General features: G+C 32.8%; 1 protein-coding gene across 1 annotated transcript; it reads left to right on the top strand.

Moving 5' to 3' along the window:
- The first annotated feature begins 1,166 nt into the window (after window positions 1-1,166).
- Window positions 1,167-6,471, top strand: LOC139772890 (cytochrome P450 4C1-like). The gene is made up of 12 exons (XM_071706921.1): window positions 1,167-1,322; window positions 2,445-2,615; window positions 2,843-2,949; window positions 3,007-3,097; window positions 3,279-3,464; window positions 3,608-3,677; window positions 3,743-3,869; window positions 4,752-4,934; window positions 5,011-5,079; window positions 5,389-5,551; window positions 5,663-5,842; window positions 6,166-6,471. The coding sequence occupies exons 1-12, from the start codon at window positions 1,319-1,321 to the stop codon at window positions 6,321-6,323; spliced, it is 1,509 nt and encodes a 502-aa protein (XP_071563022.1). The 5' UTR covers window positions 1,167-1,318; the 3' UTR covers window positions 6,324-6,471.
- Window positions 6,472-20,091: the final 13,620 nt, after the last annotated feature.

Genomic DNA, 20,091 nt, shown 5'->3' on the forward strand with positions numbered 1-20,091 from the left:
AGATAAATAAAGTAATCGCTCGTATATGTCGCCATCCAACGAAGAATAAATCATGGATTTACTTTTGAAAAATTCCCGGCTCGTATTTTTTTACTTTTTTACTTTTGATTTATTGCGCGACTCTATGTAATTATATAATTTTTATCGGCTGAAGAAGACACTGTGTGTTCGAAACGTCCCGTCATATATGTATGTATTATTAAATGAAGTTTTAATTTGACATCTACTGTTGTGCTCGATTGTTGGCCTTTATTCCTATTGTATAATATACATTTTAGAGATAGATATGCGTTTCTAATATATCACTATTACATAATGTGAAAAAACCTAAGACATTTATCAATTCTCGTCGTTCACTCTCCTCACTATCGTCGCCGTCGTCGTCGCAATCGTCACCCGCAGGACAGTCTCAAAACCTCGCAACATCATTCTCTCCGATATCTCGCAACACACGTCTCCCAATAAGAAATTCCACTTTTTTATCTTATACTTGCATATGCTTCACTGTTTCTCTTTTATTCTTTTGATTTTCAATAAGCGAAAATATTCTACGAGATTAATGGAGATCTAGAAAGAGAAGGGTATTGGAAAAGAAGACAGCGAAATTATTTATCGTAATTTTGTGGATGGAAAAGATTATTAAGAATAATATGATTACAAGGGATGAATAATAACACAGTCTTAAAACAAATAAAATATTGCAGAATACATAAAAGCACTATAAATATTATACTGTCTTTAAATCATATATTGCTTAAAAATATTTAACATATTAAAAAAATATATTATTAAAAAATTACCTTTTTAAAAAAAGGTAAGTACAGATTACGCTGGTCTATAATAATTGATCTAAAAATGAAAAGTTTCGATTGCACAATACCGAGATGCAAAGTTAAACTTTTTATTTTGATCAAGATGTACTTCACTGATGTAAGACGCTTATTACTTATGTTATATTTTAAAGTATAGGTATCATAAGATATAAGTAAATTTTATTGGCATATTATATATTTTTGTTAAATTATCTATGCTAATATCTGTACAAGTTATCGTAAGATTTAAAATTTTAAAACGATTGTTATACATTATATGTATAACTATATCTATTAATAATCTTTGCTTATATAAGGTCCTACTCATGTTACTCACGTACTTTTTCTGTTGCAATTTACCTGATATGTTCTGCATGTGTTGAATTTTGGCTGATAAAAAGTAGAATGGTAACAATAATTATGAAATAAATATAATCGAGATCTATTAACTCGTATAATATTTTCGAATATTAAAAATCGAAAGGATAAAAGAGAAACAGTGAAACATGCGTAAGTAGATACAAGATTTAAAAAATAGTACTTTATACGAACTTATTGCAAATATACACATTGCGAATACCTAACATTACACATTTAAAACATATTAATAAGATTTTAATATATATTTTTTAATGCAGAGAATAAGTATTTCTGATAATGGCTATATCTTAGCTTAATATATAATATATCAAGTTTTACATCTGATTGTTATTCTGACAGACCACGAAATTTATAAATAATACGTGATACAGTTGCAGCAGATTATTATTTTTATTCTTGCTTCTCCCGAAGACCATTCTTTTCTAATGCAAAGAAATTTTTTGGTAATTATGTAGTAATACGGACCACCCTCCGATGACCTTGACCTTGACATATGTTGTCAAGGTCACCCTCCTGAGTGACCTTCGGAAGGTTTTAGCCGTCGCTCGTTATTCGTTAAAAAGTTATTAACAAAAAAAGTTTGGAAAATATAGCAGCTATTTTGAGTATTGGAAGGCACAAATGACTAATAAAAAAGTCGAAATAGTTTACGCATACACTTTCCACGCGAAACTAGGTGCCACATGGATTCGTGGCGTGCTTTACAAGCTCGTTTATTGTATATCGCCACAAATATTCACACATATGATCGACTAACTTATCTTGTTTAATACCACCTCTACTTAAACGAGCTCGTAAAGCACGCCACGAACCCATGTGACAACTCGTTTCGCGTGGAAAGTGTATGCGTGAACTATTTCGACTTTTTTATTAGTTATTTATGCCTTCCAATACTCAAAATAGCTGCTATATTTTCCAAACTTTTTTGTTAATAACTTTTTAACGAATAACGAGCGACGGCTAAAACCTTCCGAAGGTCACTCAGGAGGGTGACCTTGACAACATATGTCAAGGTCAAGGTCATCGGAGGGTGGTCCGTATTACTACATAATTACCCGTTATATTTTAAATGACATGTATAAAATTTTCAGACATTTTCTAGTATTAGTACAAAATATGAACAATATATGGTTGGGTAAATGAGTGAAAATGGCAATTTATTTCTTATGAAATTAATGTGTATCTTTAATTCTTACTAAATTAATGTGTATATCAAACATATAACCAGTTAAAATATATTTATTTTTGTAGATATACTTTTAGCAGCAATTGTTCCAATTTTGCTTATGATATTTATTTTCGAAGTAAATAGGAAAAAAATTTACAAATTAAAAAGGAATTTAGAATTTGCTTTTTCGCTGCCTGGTGTGTCTATACTTTCATCTTTTGTCAACTCATTGCAAATTGCTTATGATTATAAAGGTGATTAAAAATGTCTTTAATTATAATTTTAAGGTGTAATATCTATTTAAGTTGAGCTTGATGTTGAACCAAAATACTTGAAGTAAATATATACCTTTTTATTTATATATCATATAAATACCGATTTTTGTCACGTAAATAATTTTATAATTTGCAAGTTTTTAAAACTATTTTTTCAAAAATATCTTGTTAATTTTACAAACGATATTATATGTATAATTTTGCAGATTTACTAAATTATGTAGATTCAATAACTAAAAAATATGGAAATTTTACTCGTCTTATCTTTGGAACTGATGTGTTCGTAGTACTTGCGAAACCCGAGGATTATAAGGTAAGTTCATAAAAAAGTAATAATTACGACAGAAAATACATCGAGTTAAACATGCAGTGTGTGCTCGCGAACAAAAATGGCAACTACAAAAGTTCAGTGACCAAAACATGGGAGATGTTTCTTGGTGATGGACTTATCAGAACTTCAGGTATTATATCAGAATATGACAAATATTTGTTTTTTGTACACTTATCTTTTTAACTAAATATTGAATTTTATGCAATAATAACACAGTATATAGATTTAATTTAGTAAAAAATTAGTATTAAATTGATATGATGTAGGTATCTGTTTTCTCATGTTTAATATTGTCTTTGATATTGATGTAGGTGCACCTCAGAGGCTTCGACGAAAAATAATAGAGCCCCTCTTGAATCTCAAGTATTTATCCGAATATGTAACATATTTCGATACTTACAGCAATCTTTGTGCAAGCACTATAGAAAAAAATGTTGATGGCCCAATGTTTGAGCTTAAACCATACATGGGACAATACGCGTTTGATACATTTTTAGGTGAGAACTATGGTACCCCCACGTACTTGAAAGAGAACATTTTATCTATAATTTGATTTTTAACAAGTTACTTTGAGATACAAATTACTATTATTATTAATTATGCTACGCACGATCAAAAGTTGACAAATGTTAATTTACAGTGACAATGATGGGTATTCAAAAATCAGAACATAAGCGTGAAGACGACGAGCTAGTGTATTTGCAGGAAAAGTATGTATTTATAGTAGCATCTTTATCATTCATATGTCAATTAATAATTTTAATAATTATTGCAGATTGATCAAAGATGCACATAACAGAACAATAAAACCGTGGCTACAGTTGGAATCCATTTTGCCCCTGACTGAAAGCCGAAAACAATTGCGTATCGCTCGAGAGAATATACTAGATTTCATCTACAATGTAAATTTCACACAAATGTCTTTTATATAACTATTTGATATAAGTCATTAAGTTTATGACATACGAGAAAATGATTGCCACACCTTGCACGATCAAAACATATATGCTTCTGAGATATTTAGCTCTCATTAATGCGATAAGCATTACATTGAGAGAGATGCGTTCTCATATATACTTACAATTAGTACCCATATGTTCACGTAAAGTTCACGAACATAAGCGCCAGTACATATTTACTTGCTAAGGTAGAGTGTGATTGTTTTGCAAAGTGGCCTCTTTGGTGGACGTTGTACATGAATTCTAACGTCTCTTCTATCTTTCATATCATTTCAAACTCAGTTTGTGTTACAGCTCATCAAATAATTCTTACATTACGACAGTGTGTACTGTGCGCACAAGGTTTGAGGGAAACTTTTGACCAACAAATAAATTACTATGATCGAATATTCTTTTCATTCACTAGATCTTTTTTCTGTGATATTTTTATATTTCCAAAAAAAAACAAAAATTTTTTTGCACGATAAAAAACGTAAAAGAAACATATTTTGGAAATATTGATAATATAATAGTTAAAGCAATATGGATGGAAACATTAAGAACTGCAATAATAAAGCAAATTCGAAAAATATTACTGCTAAAGTAAAATATAAGGGTAAAAGAAACGCTGACATTCACATGGCATTCCAAGAGGAATTATTTTAAATAAAGTCGCAATTCAACTATGTCGCTAATTCGCGAACTTTAGTATGAGACATCGTGTTATTGATATTTCTATACCGTTAATAGTATTTTTATAATAAGATTATATTCTAAAAATAGGAATTTTAGTGACAGTACTGTTATTTATGTCCACTTTAAAAAGCAATATACTTTTTAATGTAGATAACACGAAAGGCAATAAGTCACACTGCTCTACAAGATAATAATGAGATTTCTCAAAGGCCAAAACCTATTTTCACCAACTACTGGAATCGTGTAGAAGAACTACGTAATAATGTTAGGAGCAAATCCTGCGAAGTGAGCGACGAGAATTTCTTCGACGATGCTAGAAGTTTTTTTGCTGCTGTAATTTCATTTATTCTATAAAAGCTTAATATTATACGAGTATATATTTATATTAATATTAATTTATGTCTTGCAGATTCAAAGTGTTATTACGGAACTGACAACTTTCATTATACTTATGCTGGCAATGCACACAGAAGTGCAAGTTAGTAAAATTATTACAAATATTACAATATAATACGAACACTATATATGTATGGAAATACTTTTATATTGTATATATACAATTCAACTATATAATCGTAGATATATCTACGCTTTGTGCAGTAAAAACAAAACAACATAAGATGAAAAAATGTTTTATTCGTATTATGTATTGTAGGAGAATAATTATTTTTTCTAGCAATCATTTGTTCAGCTTATTGTTTAAATTAATTTGGAATAACACTAAGTTAATTTCTTATACTATTTTTTAGATGTTTATTTGTTATTGTCTTTGCATTTGATTCCCTAGGAAAAACTGCGAGAGGAAATATCTGTCACATTTAATAATAACAAGATTGATGCTCAACATCTCCTTAGCATGCGGTATTTTCATATGGTGTACCAAGAGACATTTAGATTGTTTCCTATAGTACCTATTATTTCGCGTCAACTTACAGGAGATATAAAGCTTGGTATTCTTATATATCCCATTATCTACTAAGTCTATAGATAAAATTAATATGAATTATTAGATTAATGTAATATTTTTTTGAAGTTACGAAAAGGAGCTTTATCCATTTCAGAATCATGTACTTTGCCGGATGGATGTTACGTTATGATTCCAGTATTTGCTATTCATCGTAACCCTGCGTATTGGTATAAGCCATTGGAATTCATTCCTGAACGATTTTCGCCTGAAAATTCGTCCAGCCGTCTTCGTTATACGTATATTCCGTTTGGTACAGGCCTCAGAGATTGTTTAGGTAAATATTCTATAATATAAGTTATTTATTTTAAAAACCATGTAGTTGTTTGGGAAAATTTTGTTAAATTATCTTTCTATTGTGTCGTCTTACATACTCAATTTCCATTAAAGTTCATGAGCTTTGCTTTCTTTCGAGAAACTCGTAATGCATTCCAAGATTTTTGCATTATTTTAAATGAAACAAGTCGTAAAAGTTTACCATAGAATATCCACATTCAATAATTTCGTTAAATATTAAGACGTTGTATTAATTATCGATTGTGTGATTAATGCTTTATTTGTTCCACACTTTACATTCTTCTTTACATTTTCTACTTTTAGGTCAAAGATATACGTACTTATCCGCGGCGACGATAATCGTAAATCTGTTGCGACGATTTCGATTTACAACAACTGTCAGCAACGTAAATGACGTTGAAATAACAAACGATCTCATATTACGAACTCGAAATGCGAGATTCTCCATATCTCGTATATGATAACAGTCTTTTCTGATAATTGATAACATAAATTACAATATAGATTATTATTCTATTCTTTACAGTGCATTAGAAGTTTTAATATAAGTACTTTCAATGTTAAATTGTATTACTTATTAATATTCTGCAATAAATTAATTAGAAATAATTAACATTTTAATATTCTATATGTATATTAACTATACAAAAAGATAAAACAAAAAAGAAATACAATTGTAATTTAATGAACACACATATATTATGATTTAACAAATTATACTTCTAAAGATGGGCAGTCAATTTATTTTTAAAAATACTCTAAAAATAGATTTCTGCTAATCTGTAATTGATTTTATCAATTCTAATTTTGCGATACTATTATATGATAGAAAACGTGAGCACATATAGCAAAAGTTACATTTTATAATTCTCTCTTACATGTAATCTACTCATAAAAGTCTATTTGTTTCTTACTTTCAACTTTCAACATCTACGTGAATAATGTACGAAGTTACGATGTATTTTGTGACTTCTTGAATAAGAAACATAGACCGGTATTCATAGTCAGATCTCATTTCGATTTCAAGACCGTCTTAAGTAATATCTTAAGATGCTAATACGGCTCTGTGATTGGTTCATAACATCTTAAAATCGTACTTAAGACGGTCTTAAATATAAGAACCGACTATGAATACCGGCCATAGACTTTTCATGAATAAGTATTTTAGTTGTTGAAATTGGCAAAGTAGATTAGAGATTAAATACATTCGTCTTGAATTTAAAGAAGTTAAACAGTTAAAATATTTTGTATAATTATGATACGATCTGCATGCACAGAGCGGTTCGCGAATGGAGAATCACATAAGTCCGCATATTCTTGGGAAAAACCTAGCAATTTACTACCGCACGCGTGCTCTAAATTTTAAGCATAAGAGGATCATAGGGCGATGTCCTTGGAATAGTATAGTCGCGAGAGGAAACATCTGTTCAAATAATGTTGCAAAACTTTGACACGCAAGTATTCGTGCATGACATTACAAACAGACTACAAGGAAAAATCGTTAGAAGAAATTATTGTATGAGCATATACATATATTAATATTTAATAAGAATAAATAACTAAATCTATTTCGCATGAATAGGCAGCTGAATATTTGAATTCAATTATATGTTAGATATACACATCTATGATTCCACAATAAAATCTTGTCCATCGTATTCGTAGATCGTTTTGCTAATTTAAGAAAGAAGTAATTCAGTAAAGAAATATTATATAAAAAATACTTGTCGTATAATCTGGCGTATTACTATAAAAAATATATGTATAGGTACATATATAAACTTCGTTTTTTATTCCTCTTAACTGAACATGTATTTTCGATTCTAGATGTAAATTACTAGCGTAATTACGATAGTATAAGGAACATATTGGATAGAAAGAGCATCTTCTTTCTTGTCACGTCCTCCGTCATAACGATAATTTGAACGCTTGCTGAGGCGACTCGGTGCGCAAAAGTCTAATCATATTTTCCTCATTACGCAAAACTCGCGACTGAGTTTAAATTCAAAGGACACTCGAGTGGATCAGACGATGCCAAGTAGAAAAGCCGAATCAATGCGAACGATATCGACGACTTCACCAAAGTGGTTAAGAAATAAAAAGAAACGGACGAGAGAGCAAACGAGTTGAAGAGGTCATCGCCAACTTACATATATAGAGAAGTACGGTTCCTCTCTTCATGGACTTTGAAAATTTTATACTCTGTGGTCTTTTCTCAAATACAAAACGATATAGTTCGATCTAATACATCGTAAATGAAGAATTAAAAATTTATTAATAATTAAAAAATTAGACACAATTTATGTAATACAATATATTATTGTTTAACATTCGTTTAAGTTCTCCTAAAAATATTAACAATAATGTTCTCTATGAATGCAAAAACCAAGGACAAGTTATTATCGATAATAAATTTTTAGCATTTCCTTAAAGCAATGATTTCAAGAAACTTAAATAGACTGAGTTGAGAATCCGAAGAAACGGAAAATTAAACAAATTATAATTATTAAATGAAGCAACTGCAAACTAAACTCTGACTAAATGAAGGAAATTATTAGTCTGTTATAAGTATGAGAGTGACAAGAGAAAATAAGATTTTTTTTTTAGAAAGCACAGTTACAATATTTTCTAATAATTCTAAAGAAAACATATTGATTTGAAAAGATATTTTCACCGTAAGATTGAAGCGGTCGGCAACTTTGGAGGCGTGATGCAAACCTTTCATGCAAATCTTTATTTGCTGATCACGACTGAGTTGTTCCTTTGATGTCATTGAAGAAAATTTTGAAAATACTTCAAAACTTTGCGCATGCGGCATCTGTTCGACAAAGTTGAAGGGCACAAAAGACTATGGAAAAATTATGAACGGCACGGCCAATATGACATTGTAACTTCTAGTGTTATTGCATAATAATAATTAACTTGCACTGACTATTTAACTATATTATGTGTACTAACTTTGATTAATATAATATAAAACTATCCAGAAATTATTTTTCTCTCTCATACTTTTATATTTCCATGTATACAGTTAGTCGACAAATTTACAAGAAAATATAAATTTATTTTAATTGCAATTTATGTAGATAAACATTCGCGTTTTTTATCACAAGCATTTAAGCTTTCCTGTGGTTGGTAAATACACCCCGACTGAACAAGAACTTATCGAACTAAGGTAAATTTTGGATAACAAGTCTAATTTAATTTTTATTATATACAAAATAATTTTATTGTGCTACATAAGAACGTTATTTAACATTCACTATTTAATAGAATACAGATACTAGAATCTGTATATATTGTCGGCATATTGTCTCTAAAGATAAAAAATCACATACGTTTCCTAATATTTCATTTGTTGATAATTTAATGATACATATAAATCGGATCTTTATAATTCTTCTTATGATCACGAATATATGTATACCTACAGCAGAATCCAACATCAGGTACCGATTCGAGCATTATCTGAAGGTCGTTCTTTAGTTAGTTCTTGGGCCTTATGAATTAAAAAATATAAAAGCGACAGAATCAATAATAAAATAAAATATTTTAACAAATTTTGCTGATTCTTTATACACAAGTTTTTTGTCACTGTTAAAATTCTTTTCACAGATGTTATATCAAAATGAAACCAGTTATATTATCAAGTTTTAACGTATACACAATACTAAATCATACTCTATTACTATTATCTATTTTAATTGTTATTAACTGAATGAACATATTTTTGTGTTTAAGATTATCCAGTGTGTTAAAAATTAATTACAGAATAATGGCACCTAAATGCGTTAATTGTGAGAAAGTTCGTGCGCAACTAACAAAGTTTCGCTAGATTACCGATAATCTATTTCCAACTTCATTAATCTCGCAATAGCGACGAACTTGTTACAGTTTATAGTTAATATCTAGATAGCGTGTACTTTCTCATTTACGAATAATTACTGTTAAAAATCTATCAAAGGTTTTACTTAATATTTCCCGTGACGCACGGACATGCGACAAATTGAGATATAAACGGAGATGTAATCGAAAGTCTACATTCAGTCATGTGTTTTACATATTTCTCTGTATTATTCTACATTTAGAATAGTGTGTCATTAAAGTCTATCACATAGAATGAAAATCAACCAATATTATTTCGACACATTCTTTCCAAAAATGTGAGGAATACGAAGATTAGAGAGCTTAGATGTAATCTGCAAGAAATTTTCTTGAAAAAATACACGAAGGGAATTTTAAACTAGCCAACGGACCGTCTAATTTCTTGAATAAATCGAGAAATAAAGTGTCCCGCCCAGCGAATAAAAATTCAGATTTACCTACTTCATCTGATTACTTATTTCCTTATCCCATTAGAAAAATCGCTACGAATGGGCCGAGTTAAAGGAATGTAAAGTGGAATCTTATAACGGAAGCGAGTCTGCATAATGAGAAATAAAAAGCTCCTAGCGGCTGCGAAGAAGCGTCAGGAAATTTGATTTGCCCTATCCTTTCCTCAGAAAATTGTAAAACGATTTCGAGTACACCGTGTATCGACCAGTCACAATTTTGTGTTTTTAACGAAATCAATGCGACCGAGTCTTCGACGACTGGACAGCGGCCAGATCTTGATTTCGCTTCGAGGAGTACGGTGAATGCCGCATGCCGCTTCGATTTTACACACCGCAAATTTGCCAAAGCTTTTACTTAAAACGGAATAAAAACTGTCGGACCGTCGCCAAAGTGATCAACAGTAGATTTGTAAAAGGATGTTGCGATACAATCCTGAATTTTACGCAAACAAAATGTATACGATGAAATGCTAAGCCTTTCTCGTTTGACGACGCGATAAATTCTCGCATGAAATTTAAGGTTTGTCAAGAGCTACGTCGTCGAGCTTGAAGTACGTGGTTCTAGACCGAGCTAGTACCTCGAGTCCTTAGAAACAGCCCCGGTATAATAAGAAACTCGAGGCTGAGTAATGTCCAGTTATATTTCTTGGACTTCACGACGGGGCCGAAACTCTTTTAACCTATCTCTCTTCTCCTCTCGACTTTCTTCCTTTTTCTCTTGGGGCAGCTCGAGTGTTTCGGAGCGGTCTGATGACGCTTGATGAATCGTTGAGTCTTCAATTTATAGATAATTGTGGATTAAATTACTTAATCTTACGGGAAAATTAATTAATTTTACAGGAAAATTGGTTTTGACAGTATAATAAATATTGAAATAATTTTTGAATATTTTTAAAAAGAAAGAACTTACATATACATTGATATTTATTTAGCTATTAAAAGGAGACTTGATCTAATTCAAGATATCTTTGCAATTTTTTTCTGTCAATTTTGATGCAAGATTCTAAAAATTTTACATTAGTTAAGCAAAAATATTTTAATTTTTTTCCGTATAATATTTATTTTCCGTAAATATTTTAAATTGAAATATAATCTTGTTTTTTTAGAGGTAAAACAAAAAATACATACTGAGGAATATATGCTTTTTAAAATGAAAAATAACCTGGTTCTAATTTTGACTAATTTTAAAAAACTAGTTCTAATAAGTTTTAAAAAGCTACAGTGGCCTATCTTTTTATATACATAGATAATCTTCAATATTTGTATATTTAAATAAAGAAAAAATAAAAAATTTGTTGTATAATATATATGTATATATATATTATAAAAAAATGTTCTAGATTTTAGTAAATATTAGTTTACATACAACTGTGACTCCATTTACTAAAATGAAAAAAATTTTCCTTTTTATTAGTATATGTATATTCACTAAGAAGAAAATATACTAATAAAAAAATTTTTTTTCTTTATTTTAATAAATGGAGTCACAGTTGTGTGCAAACTAATATTTATTAAAATCCAGAACATTTTTTCTCAGTATATGTATATATGAAAAAAAAGCAGGCAAAATCGTTGATATCTAATCGTAAGGAAAAATAAATAAAAAAATATGTAGGAATATTTTCTATAAAATATATGCGTTACATTATGATATTGCGACATCGAAGAAGAGATATCGCGTGCGGCACGCCCAGACCACCACCGTGCGATGGAAGATACCCAAATATCGGCCTCTAGGGACCTCATTTTACAAATGTACGATTGCGTAAAATCCAAAGCTTTTCCCTCTGTATTTCAGTCTCTTGTGAAATATACAAATTGGAAAAATTCTGAGAAAAGCATGAAATCTGTTTATTTTCGAACGATAACACGCGAAAGTAGTACGCATGCACGTGAATTAATTAAAAATTAAACAATGCGTAGGACTTTTCGCATTTATATAGATCTATATACTTTGGAAAAAATATAACCCACTTTGGGGCCCACGATTTTAGATAATCAAATTATTTGGATATCGTAACCCTAATTAACATTTTGGTTAGTGCCCCTTAAGTAAAAATTAGTTTTGCGTAACTGAATATCGACAGAACTAATTGAGAGAATTGACTAGTATAACTTAAAATTCTTTGAAATAAATAGAATAGCTAATTACGATTTTTAGTTACGCGTAATCGTGGGCCCCGAAGTGGGTTATTTCCGTCTTTATTTTTCCCAGAGTAATCAACGCAACATCAATACCAATATCAATAGACTCTCTGTTTGTCTAGCGGCAGCACTAATAGCACTAATTTTATCTATATCTAACTGATATCTCCTCCAATAAAAGAAAAATTTCTTTCTTATTTTATTGCTTTTCTATTGCCAGCAATGGTGTTAATCCATTGCGCGGGATTAATCTGCCTTATTATGCTTAATTCAGGAATGTCTGGCCTAATTTTCCTCTTTGTTTTAGCAATCCTTTCGCGGCCGTATTAACTCTCACCCCATGCACAACGCTTTGGTAGAACCGCAATACTCTTCGCATTTTCGAGGCTTCCGACGTAGACCGCGACGCGTAGAGTCGTGCTGTAATTCAACCAAAGTTCCCTAATTAATCAGGTCCCAATTAGTTGGTGTAACGAAGGTCCGACGGTTATAGCGCCGGAGAAACAGTACCTGCACAAACGGGTGCGCGAAGCGGAGGAAAGAAAGGGAGCGTGTCTACGTAGGGAGTAGAGCGGAGAGTCACGTCGAAGTCAATCGACGAACGGGTTGCCCGATTTCCCTCGAAATTACATTCCGTGTCCCAATTCCACACGTGCGCGAAAGTGACGATGACGAACAAGAAGAGCTCCTGTCGCCTTGCGTTGCTGAAGTTCCAATATCCCTTTGCCAATTGACAAATACGGTTGTAAACGGATCATTTTCAATCATTATGCAAATATCTTGCCGATCACGCCCGATGCCGACACGTGTGAAGAATCGCTCGGTTCCCGATTGCTCCTCGAAAAAGAAAAAAGGAACAATCATTACAAGTGAGAAACGAAATGTTTCTCATACGTTATCGTCGTATGTCATCCCGGTTTATACAGCGCACCTTACAATCACGAATCGAACCGACTGCAACGATTTATATAAGTCAGAATTTTTAACTGCTGTGCTTGTCAGCGAACGTTACGTGGGAAACATTGCTTCGTGACATTTTCCAGCCACCAGACCGTCATGAGAAATAGCACGGATGCAGCAGAAAATGTTGCAGTTGTTACAAAACTTATGGCTTTATCATTTTATTGTTACTCCGCGCGCGAGAGAGATCGTTTTATTGTTCCGAGGCGAAAGCGTAATAGGTGGGTCAAAATTGTATGAAAAAGAAGCAGCTTTATTTCGCGTCTTTTCCTATTTTTCGCCCACGGTCCATTTATAAGTTTCTCATCTCCTTGAAGTTAAGTCGCTAAGCCTCGAATTTTGAGGATTCGCTTCGAGTTATGTCAGGCATATTCTACGACACGTCTGATAATTTGTATGCGTGGGAACACGCCAAGTCGTGCGGATAGGATAAGGCAGATGGACCAACTAGGACGTGCATTCACGTATACACTTACACATAAACCCACGTACGATACATATATCCAATACTTGGAGTGCTATATTGAAAATCTCACCTAACTTGACACACCTTCGCACTTTGTATGTTCTTTTCTATTGTAGCGAATGCAGTTCCAACGGCTTCGAATAATTTCTGAAAGTGTTTCCGCGCTGGGGGGCTTTGAAATAAAAAAATTTCTCGAAATATTTCCTTTCAAATCCTACGTACCTGCGAGGATGATTTCTAGCAGTTGCGCGCGCGCGCGTGTGTGTTTGCCCAAAAGTCTATTCTACTTTTAGGAGTTTATCGACATCAACTTTATTACGTATCTGTTATCTCCCGCGCGATTTACCGTAGGACATACACGGAATTATTTTTGGTTTCACGATATTGTTGTCCTATTTTCCTTCGAGGTAGGACGAAACGAGATCTTATTCGATAACGATTTTTCTGCCAGTCACATTCAACCTTGTTTTATCGGAGCTCTTCCCTTTGACAAGAATGAGCTATCGAGAAACGATTATTATCCCAATGCATAATGATATTATTATCTTCTGGTTAAAGTTTCATTTTAATAACGGCGTTCCTTTTGCTTGAAAAAGTCCGAAGATTATTAGTAGATATTTGAATCGTCGATTTCTATTTATAACGCTATTTTATAATAAAATAATATATTTAAAAAATAATATATCCAATTACTTTTAATTGTAATTACTTAAAAATATATTTACCTTGTATCTGCATATGGTATTCTTTAATTTTTAATTACATATTTATTAAAGCTTATTAAAAGATAAAGATATGTGTATTATTAGTAATATTAATACGTTGGATTTATTTGTATGGATATATTTATCATACATATAAAACTTGTTAAGCGAATAATTTCCAATCTTGCATTATCATATTTTTTTCTTCTTACCGGAAATAAAATACTTGGTTGATAACAACCTTTATTTAAAAGCTTGAGCACGGAAGTTCGATAGAAGTCAGAACTTTCTTATCGAGATAAAATTTATTCAATCTCGAGAGCACTCGAGGAGTTATCGATCCGTCGCATTCATCGGGTAGCAATTGTTTATTTTGCTAGCTGGAAAGAAGTGGCGGTTGAAGCAAGATCTCGAAAGTTAACCAGCTGCTTTAGTTGATGGATAAAATTTTCCATAAAATTTCAATAGCGTGCAGAAAAGTTTGTTCCTAACTATAAAATAATCGAATTGAATATAAAATCTGGTATTTCGACTTATTAAACTGTAACCTACCTCCAATGATGATCTTTTATATTTTTATAAGCATAAAAACTGATGTAAGACTTTTGCAAGAGAGCTCGGAAATTTTTGTATATAAATTGGGATTGTGTGAAAAAAAATTAACTAATAGAACTGATTGAATAGATTGAAAAAATTAACTAATAAAAAAGAAGATATAAGTTAGAATAAGTATTTGAAAAAATGTGTATTTGAAATTTGTAAAATTAGTACATCTTGTAATTATTCGTAAGTAAAGTGTCTCGCAGTTTTACATTAGAAGTTTACAATATTGTTTTAATTATTTATGGAATGTTATGAATATAATTGAAGCCGTAGAGAACTTTAACAATTCTCGCAAACCCAATGCTGGTAGGATGCGTTTACCTCATTATTTAATTGCTTCTATGGAAGTTCCCGTGCATGTTACGTTGTAACAGCGATTGCTAGAGATTGCTTACATTCTGAAGGGACTTTACTCCACGTAATGCTCACTTCAGATTCAGTACCTTTCAGACCAATCCGATCTCGACCCTGCTTCAATAACGCAGAATTTAAAACTCTGGAATCGACTCAAACCGTAAATTTATCGATGCAGTTCTGCGTTTTAGCTCGATTCACACGATTAAGTTTTTTTGGATTTTCAATATATCCGGAATGACATAAGCGAACAGGTATTCGTCACTTTTCTCGCGCCTGTTATAAAATATAAAATATGTACCGTATAATATGTATATTTCTGCTCTGGCATAATTTATATCTTTCAAATTAATAATGTATAAATCCATTGCTGTTTTTTCTCTGCCATGATCAAGAATTATATAGAAATAATTATATAAATGTATGTTTATGTAATTCGTAAAACATATATGTTACTATAATGTACTGTAATAATTATTATTTTGAAATATTCCATTAAATTATCCCATTAAATTATCTGCTAATAAACAATTTCGTTGTTGCTATCTAAATATGAAATTAAAACAAAGATAATATAAGAAACATTATTTTCAAATATCTCTAAAGAAGTACAGCTAAAATAAAAAATTAAACGTGATATCAAGGTAGAAGAACGCGTGAGAACAGCCGCAGTACGTTCATTATGAACCGGGTTAAAAACGGCAAAATGAAATTTCTACATTATTTCACATCGTAACTTTTATCGGCGAGTTTAAAGTTCGTTCCCGGCAAACCATAGCTTTGCGAATGTCTTTCTCCATGAATCAGAAACGCAATCAGTAAAGAAATTCTTGTAATAAGACGCTGAACAGCTCTCGTTGGCATATCCGAATCACATCCTTCAACATTTTAAGTGCGACCGAATGATGTATTTTTTGAAATACTTTCAATTTCAGTTCTAGTCTCTTACGCTTACGTTTCTCTCGTGTTACTCGATGATGCGCGATTTAAAAACCCGTGTTCAACTCAGCGGAAATTTATAGGCGCCAAGCTCACCTCACAAAGACCGATCCCGTCGTCGCCCGCTTCACTAGAAATCCCAACCCGCTTTCTCATCCCTTATTCACCTGCGGTCGAGCGTACTCTTTCTTGGGGGTTGAGGCGTGTATAGCCACGAGGGGGTAGTTCCCCGGAATATCGCACGAACGACCGTGGCACCTAGAAAAGCGGGGAAAGCGGGCACGCTTATTACGTGCGCTGGAAGCAAATGAGAAGCTATCGCTGCACCTCCAAATCGGATTCTCATTAAAGTCCTGGTTTCAGCGGAAATCGCGTTTTATTGGATCTTTGATTGACGAGATTACTGCTGAAACGCAAGCGCCGATACCAAATGCGGTCTAATCGTCCAATCACAATAAACCTCTCTCTACTGACGTACCTTTATCCTTTATCCTTCTTTATACGTTTAGATAGCTTTTCTTCTTATTAAATTAAAATAGCTTCCGATTGATATGACTTCACTTACGTTTCGAAAGGATATGAACTACACTGAGAGAAAAATATTTAATATTTGCGACTATAATTGCATAGTAAAATAATTATGGTAGGGTGTCTCCCCGGCGGAGACAACTAAGAATTGTTAGATTGAACGAACTTGTGATGACTGTAGCTATTTGTTTCTCAGTGTAAGATTATATTTACTAAAATTATAGCAATAATAACAATAAAAATAGGAACCTCGACCAAATATTTTTCTCTCAGTGTATTTGAATAATTTATATAAAAATCTATATTTATTTTATCAAATTCATTCTCAATTTGTATTAAAATTCTATTAACATTTCCGCAGTAAGCGCCTTTTCTAAAAATTTTAACACTTGATTTATAAAGTGCTTAAGAACAATGCAATACGATATAATAATGATGTCGGTATCTGCCATTGCTGTTTAGTTAAGTAGGTAATCACCAATCAACGAGTAAATTATCTCCTCCGCCGCAATGCGCCATTATTTTGCTGGGATAGTAAAAATTAATCGGCCTAGGCATCGAGTTGCGCCGCGAAAAACGAGCAGTAGGCGAGGCACTTGTCTTCATAAGCAAATTAACTCTCTAATTACTTTGCTCGAATTAACTCCAAATACTTTCATTTATAATATTACGCACCGAAATACTTAGACTTGGAGCATGCTCGAGTCTCACTAAACTCGGCTGCTTCAAACTTGTTACGGTGGAATAGGAATTTGTGGATTGAAGTAGTCCGCTTTAACACGCAGTTATTGGAAATGTCTTACCGCGCCGATTTTTATTGCGCAGTGAATTCGTAGGTATACTTCGGCTGTCGAATTTTGAAGGGAAGAAAACAAAATCGATGCTTAAATCAGATTAAATCGATGCTTGTATACACGGGAAAAAAGGAGCAAAAAAAGTAGCAAAATCTTTTGTTAAAACTTTGCTGAATCTTTTGCTACTCAGTAATAATTGCAGAAAGATTTTGCTACTATATTGCTAAATTATAGCTCCTGCTGCAAAAAATGTTAGTTATCCCATATTTTACTACTAGATTTTCTAGTAGCTAATCCTTTTTTTTCCGTGTATCAATTATATGCTTAATGAAAATCCATAATAAAGGCAAAGTCCTGATACTATAAATAAGTGACACAGTTGCTCTTATATAAAAACGAACTCGCGGAAAGATTAATTCCAGTCTGTCAGTTAAAAATATATTTAGAACCTGTAAATGCACCAGATTAAATTATGACGGGCTTTATTGATATCGCCCAATATTTCCTAACAATAAGCGTAAAGCTGATAAATTGCGCTTTAAATAATATCGAGTGTTGGGTGAAACAATGAAAATTCGCAAATGAATGTTTTATGGGTTATACGCAAATTTAATGTCATATCACGCCCAGCCTCACTAAATAATATAGCTAACAACATGAAACGCTATTGATCGAACGTAAATAATACGCATACAAATATGCCGAACATTCGTGTACGTGAATAACTTGGAACAGTTTTACACATGGAAATCTGTATAAATATATATGCAACGAAGGGGTTATATACTTTTCCTCACTCGCCTCGCTTGTAAAGCTAACACATTGATAATGCAAGCACGTTAATTAACTTTCGTATTATAACCCATATATATTTTTCGTCGTCAATATAATGTTATGCAGGTACAAAAATAAAATGTTCGATATATTTATAAATTCCATTCATACACAATATCGCACGACACATAAAACGCAATTATTATGGAAAAATAAGAATGTTTAATTTGTTCAAAATTGTGTGTTTGATTTATTCCAAATTTGATAGAGAGCAAAGGTGAAACACTCGACACAAATGTACCTGTAAGGGAAATAAAAACGCACATACGTACGATCGTACTTAGCCGATGCTGGAAGCATCGATCAGACCGATTCGCAATCCGATGGCTCGTAAAGTGTATAGAGTTCATATATTTCGTTGTCTTGGCAAGGGGGGAGGGGAAGAGGGAGAAAGAGAAAGAGGGAGAGAAAGAGGGAAAGAGAGGTGCCAAGGCAAAGGGAGAGCGCTTTTCGTGTTACGACATCCAGCTGCAGTTTGAGAAAAATGACCCGTCTCGTAGTTTCTCCCTCTCGTAACGAAAAATCCCGTTCCCGGCGATATATCAGATCGCGTCGCGTCTAAAACCGATGGTGCAACTTTTGTCCAATAACGCGATACGTAAACGTCCGTATACACGGCCAGCGAAACCTATCCCAAGCAGATAGATATATTTGTGCGAATACTGGGGGAAAACCCCAGTTCGGCTCTCTATCCTTTCGGCTCCGATCTCTACGTTAGAACAGTCCGCAGACATTATTCTTTCGCGAATTGCCGATGCGTTTCAAAAGTGGCTCTTTGTCGTAACCAGAAGCGCCGGTGAGCACTCCACGAGACTCCGGGTGCAAAACATCGTATAAAATCGAGACAGGAAAGCAAAAGCAGTCCGCGCGGCTTTCGGCTCGTTCGGCCAATTCTGCATCGTCGAAACGAAAAAGCCTCGTGCATATGCGCGTATATTTTTTATCCAGATACATCGAGTTCCAAAGAGATTTTTTAGTATCTCAAATGGTATCGAAAATGAAAAAAGAATAAATAGGAACTTTTAACGTTGCACGTCGCGTCGACATAATGTTGGAATAAAAATTGCACGTATCGGAATTTTATCGTTTCCTCCTCTATTTGTATTTCGCGCTATATTCCGTCCGACAGAATCGTATCTTTCTCGCGCGATTAGATTAACTACCTACCGTCCGTAAAAATTTTTGAATCCCCTATACGCGAGCTTTTTCATCACTGGCTTAAAAATAACGTAAGAAACAAAGATAATACTGCGAATGTGACCAATAACTTATAACATACGCGACGTTTACGTGTGCGAACGTCGCTGTGTTGAATGGGAGGGTGACCCTGCGGGATCAGTACATGCGCGGAAAAACCTATAATATAGCGCACACATCAAGCGCGTTTTTTTTCTCTTTCTTTTTCCTATTGGCGAGAGTATAACGTTTGGAAGGGAAAATGATATAGGTTAAAAGTACGTGAGCGAAATATTTTACGCGCGTCCCCATAGCCAGTCGGAAATACGGAGTATCGTCGCGAGTTCCTATTCTCGAACGAAAACCGACAGACTCCGGCAAAGGAAAAAGAT

This window comes from Temnothorax nylanderi, unplaced genomic scaffold (assembly GCF_030848795.1).
Source record: "Temnothorax nylanderi isolate EJ_2023f unplaced genomic scaffold, tnyl_v1.0 TNYL_tig0004_pilon, whole genome shotgun sequence".
Lineage (NCBI taxonomy): Eukaryota > Metazoa > Arthropoda > Insecta > Hymenoptera > Formicidae > Temnothorax > Temnothorax nylanderi.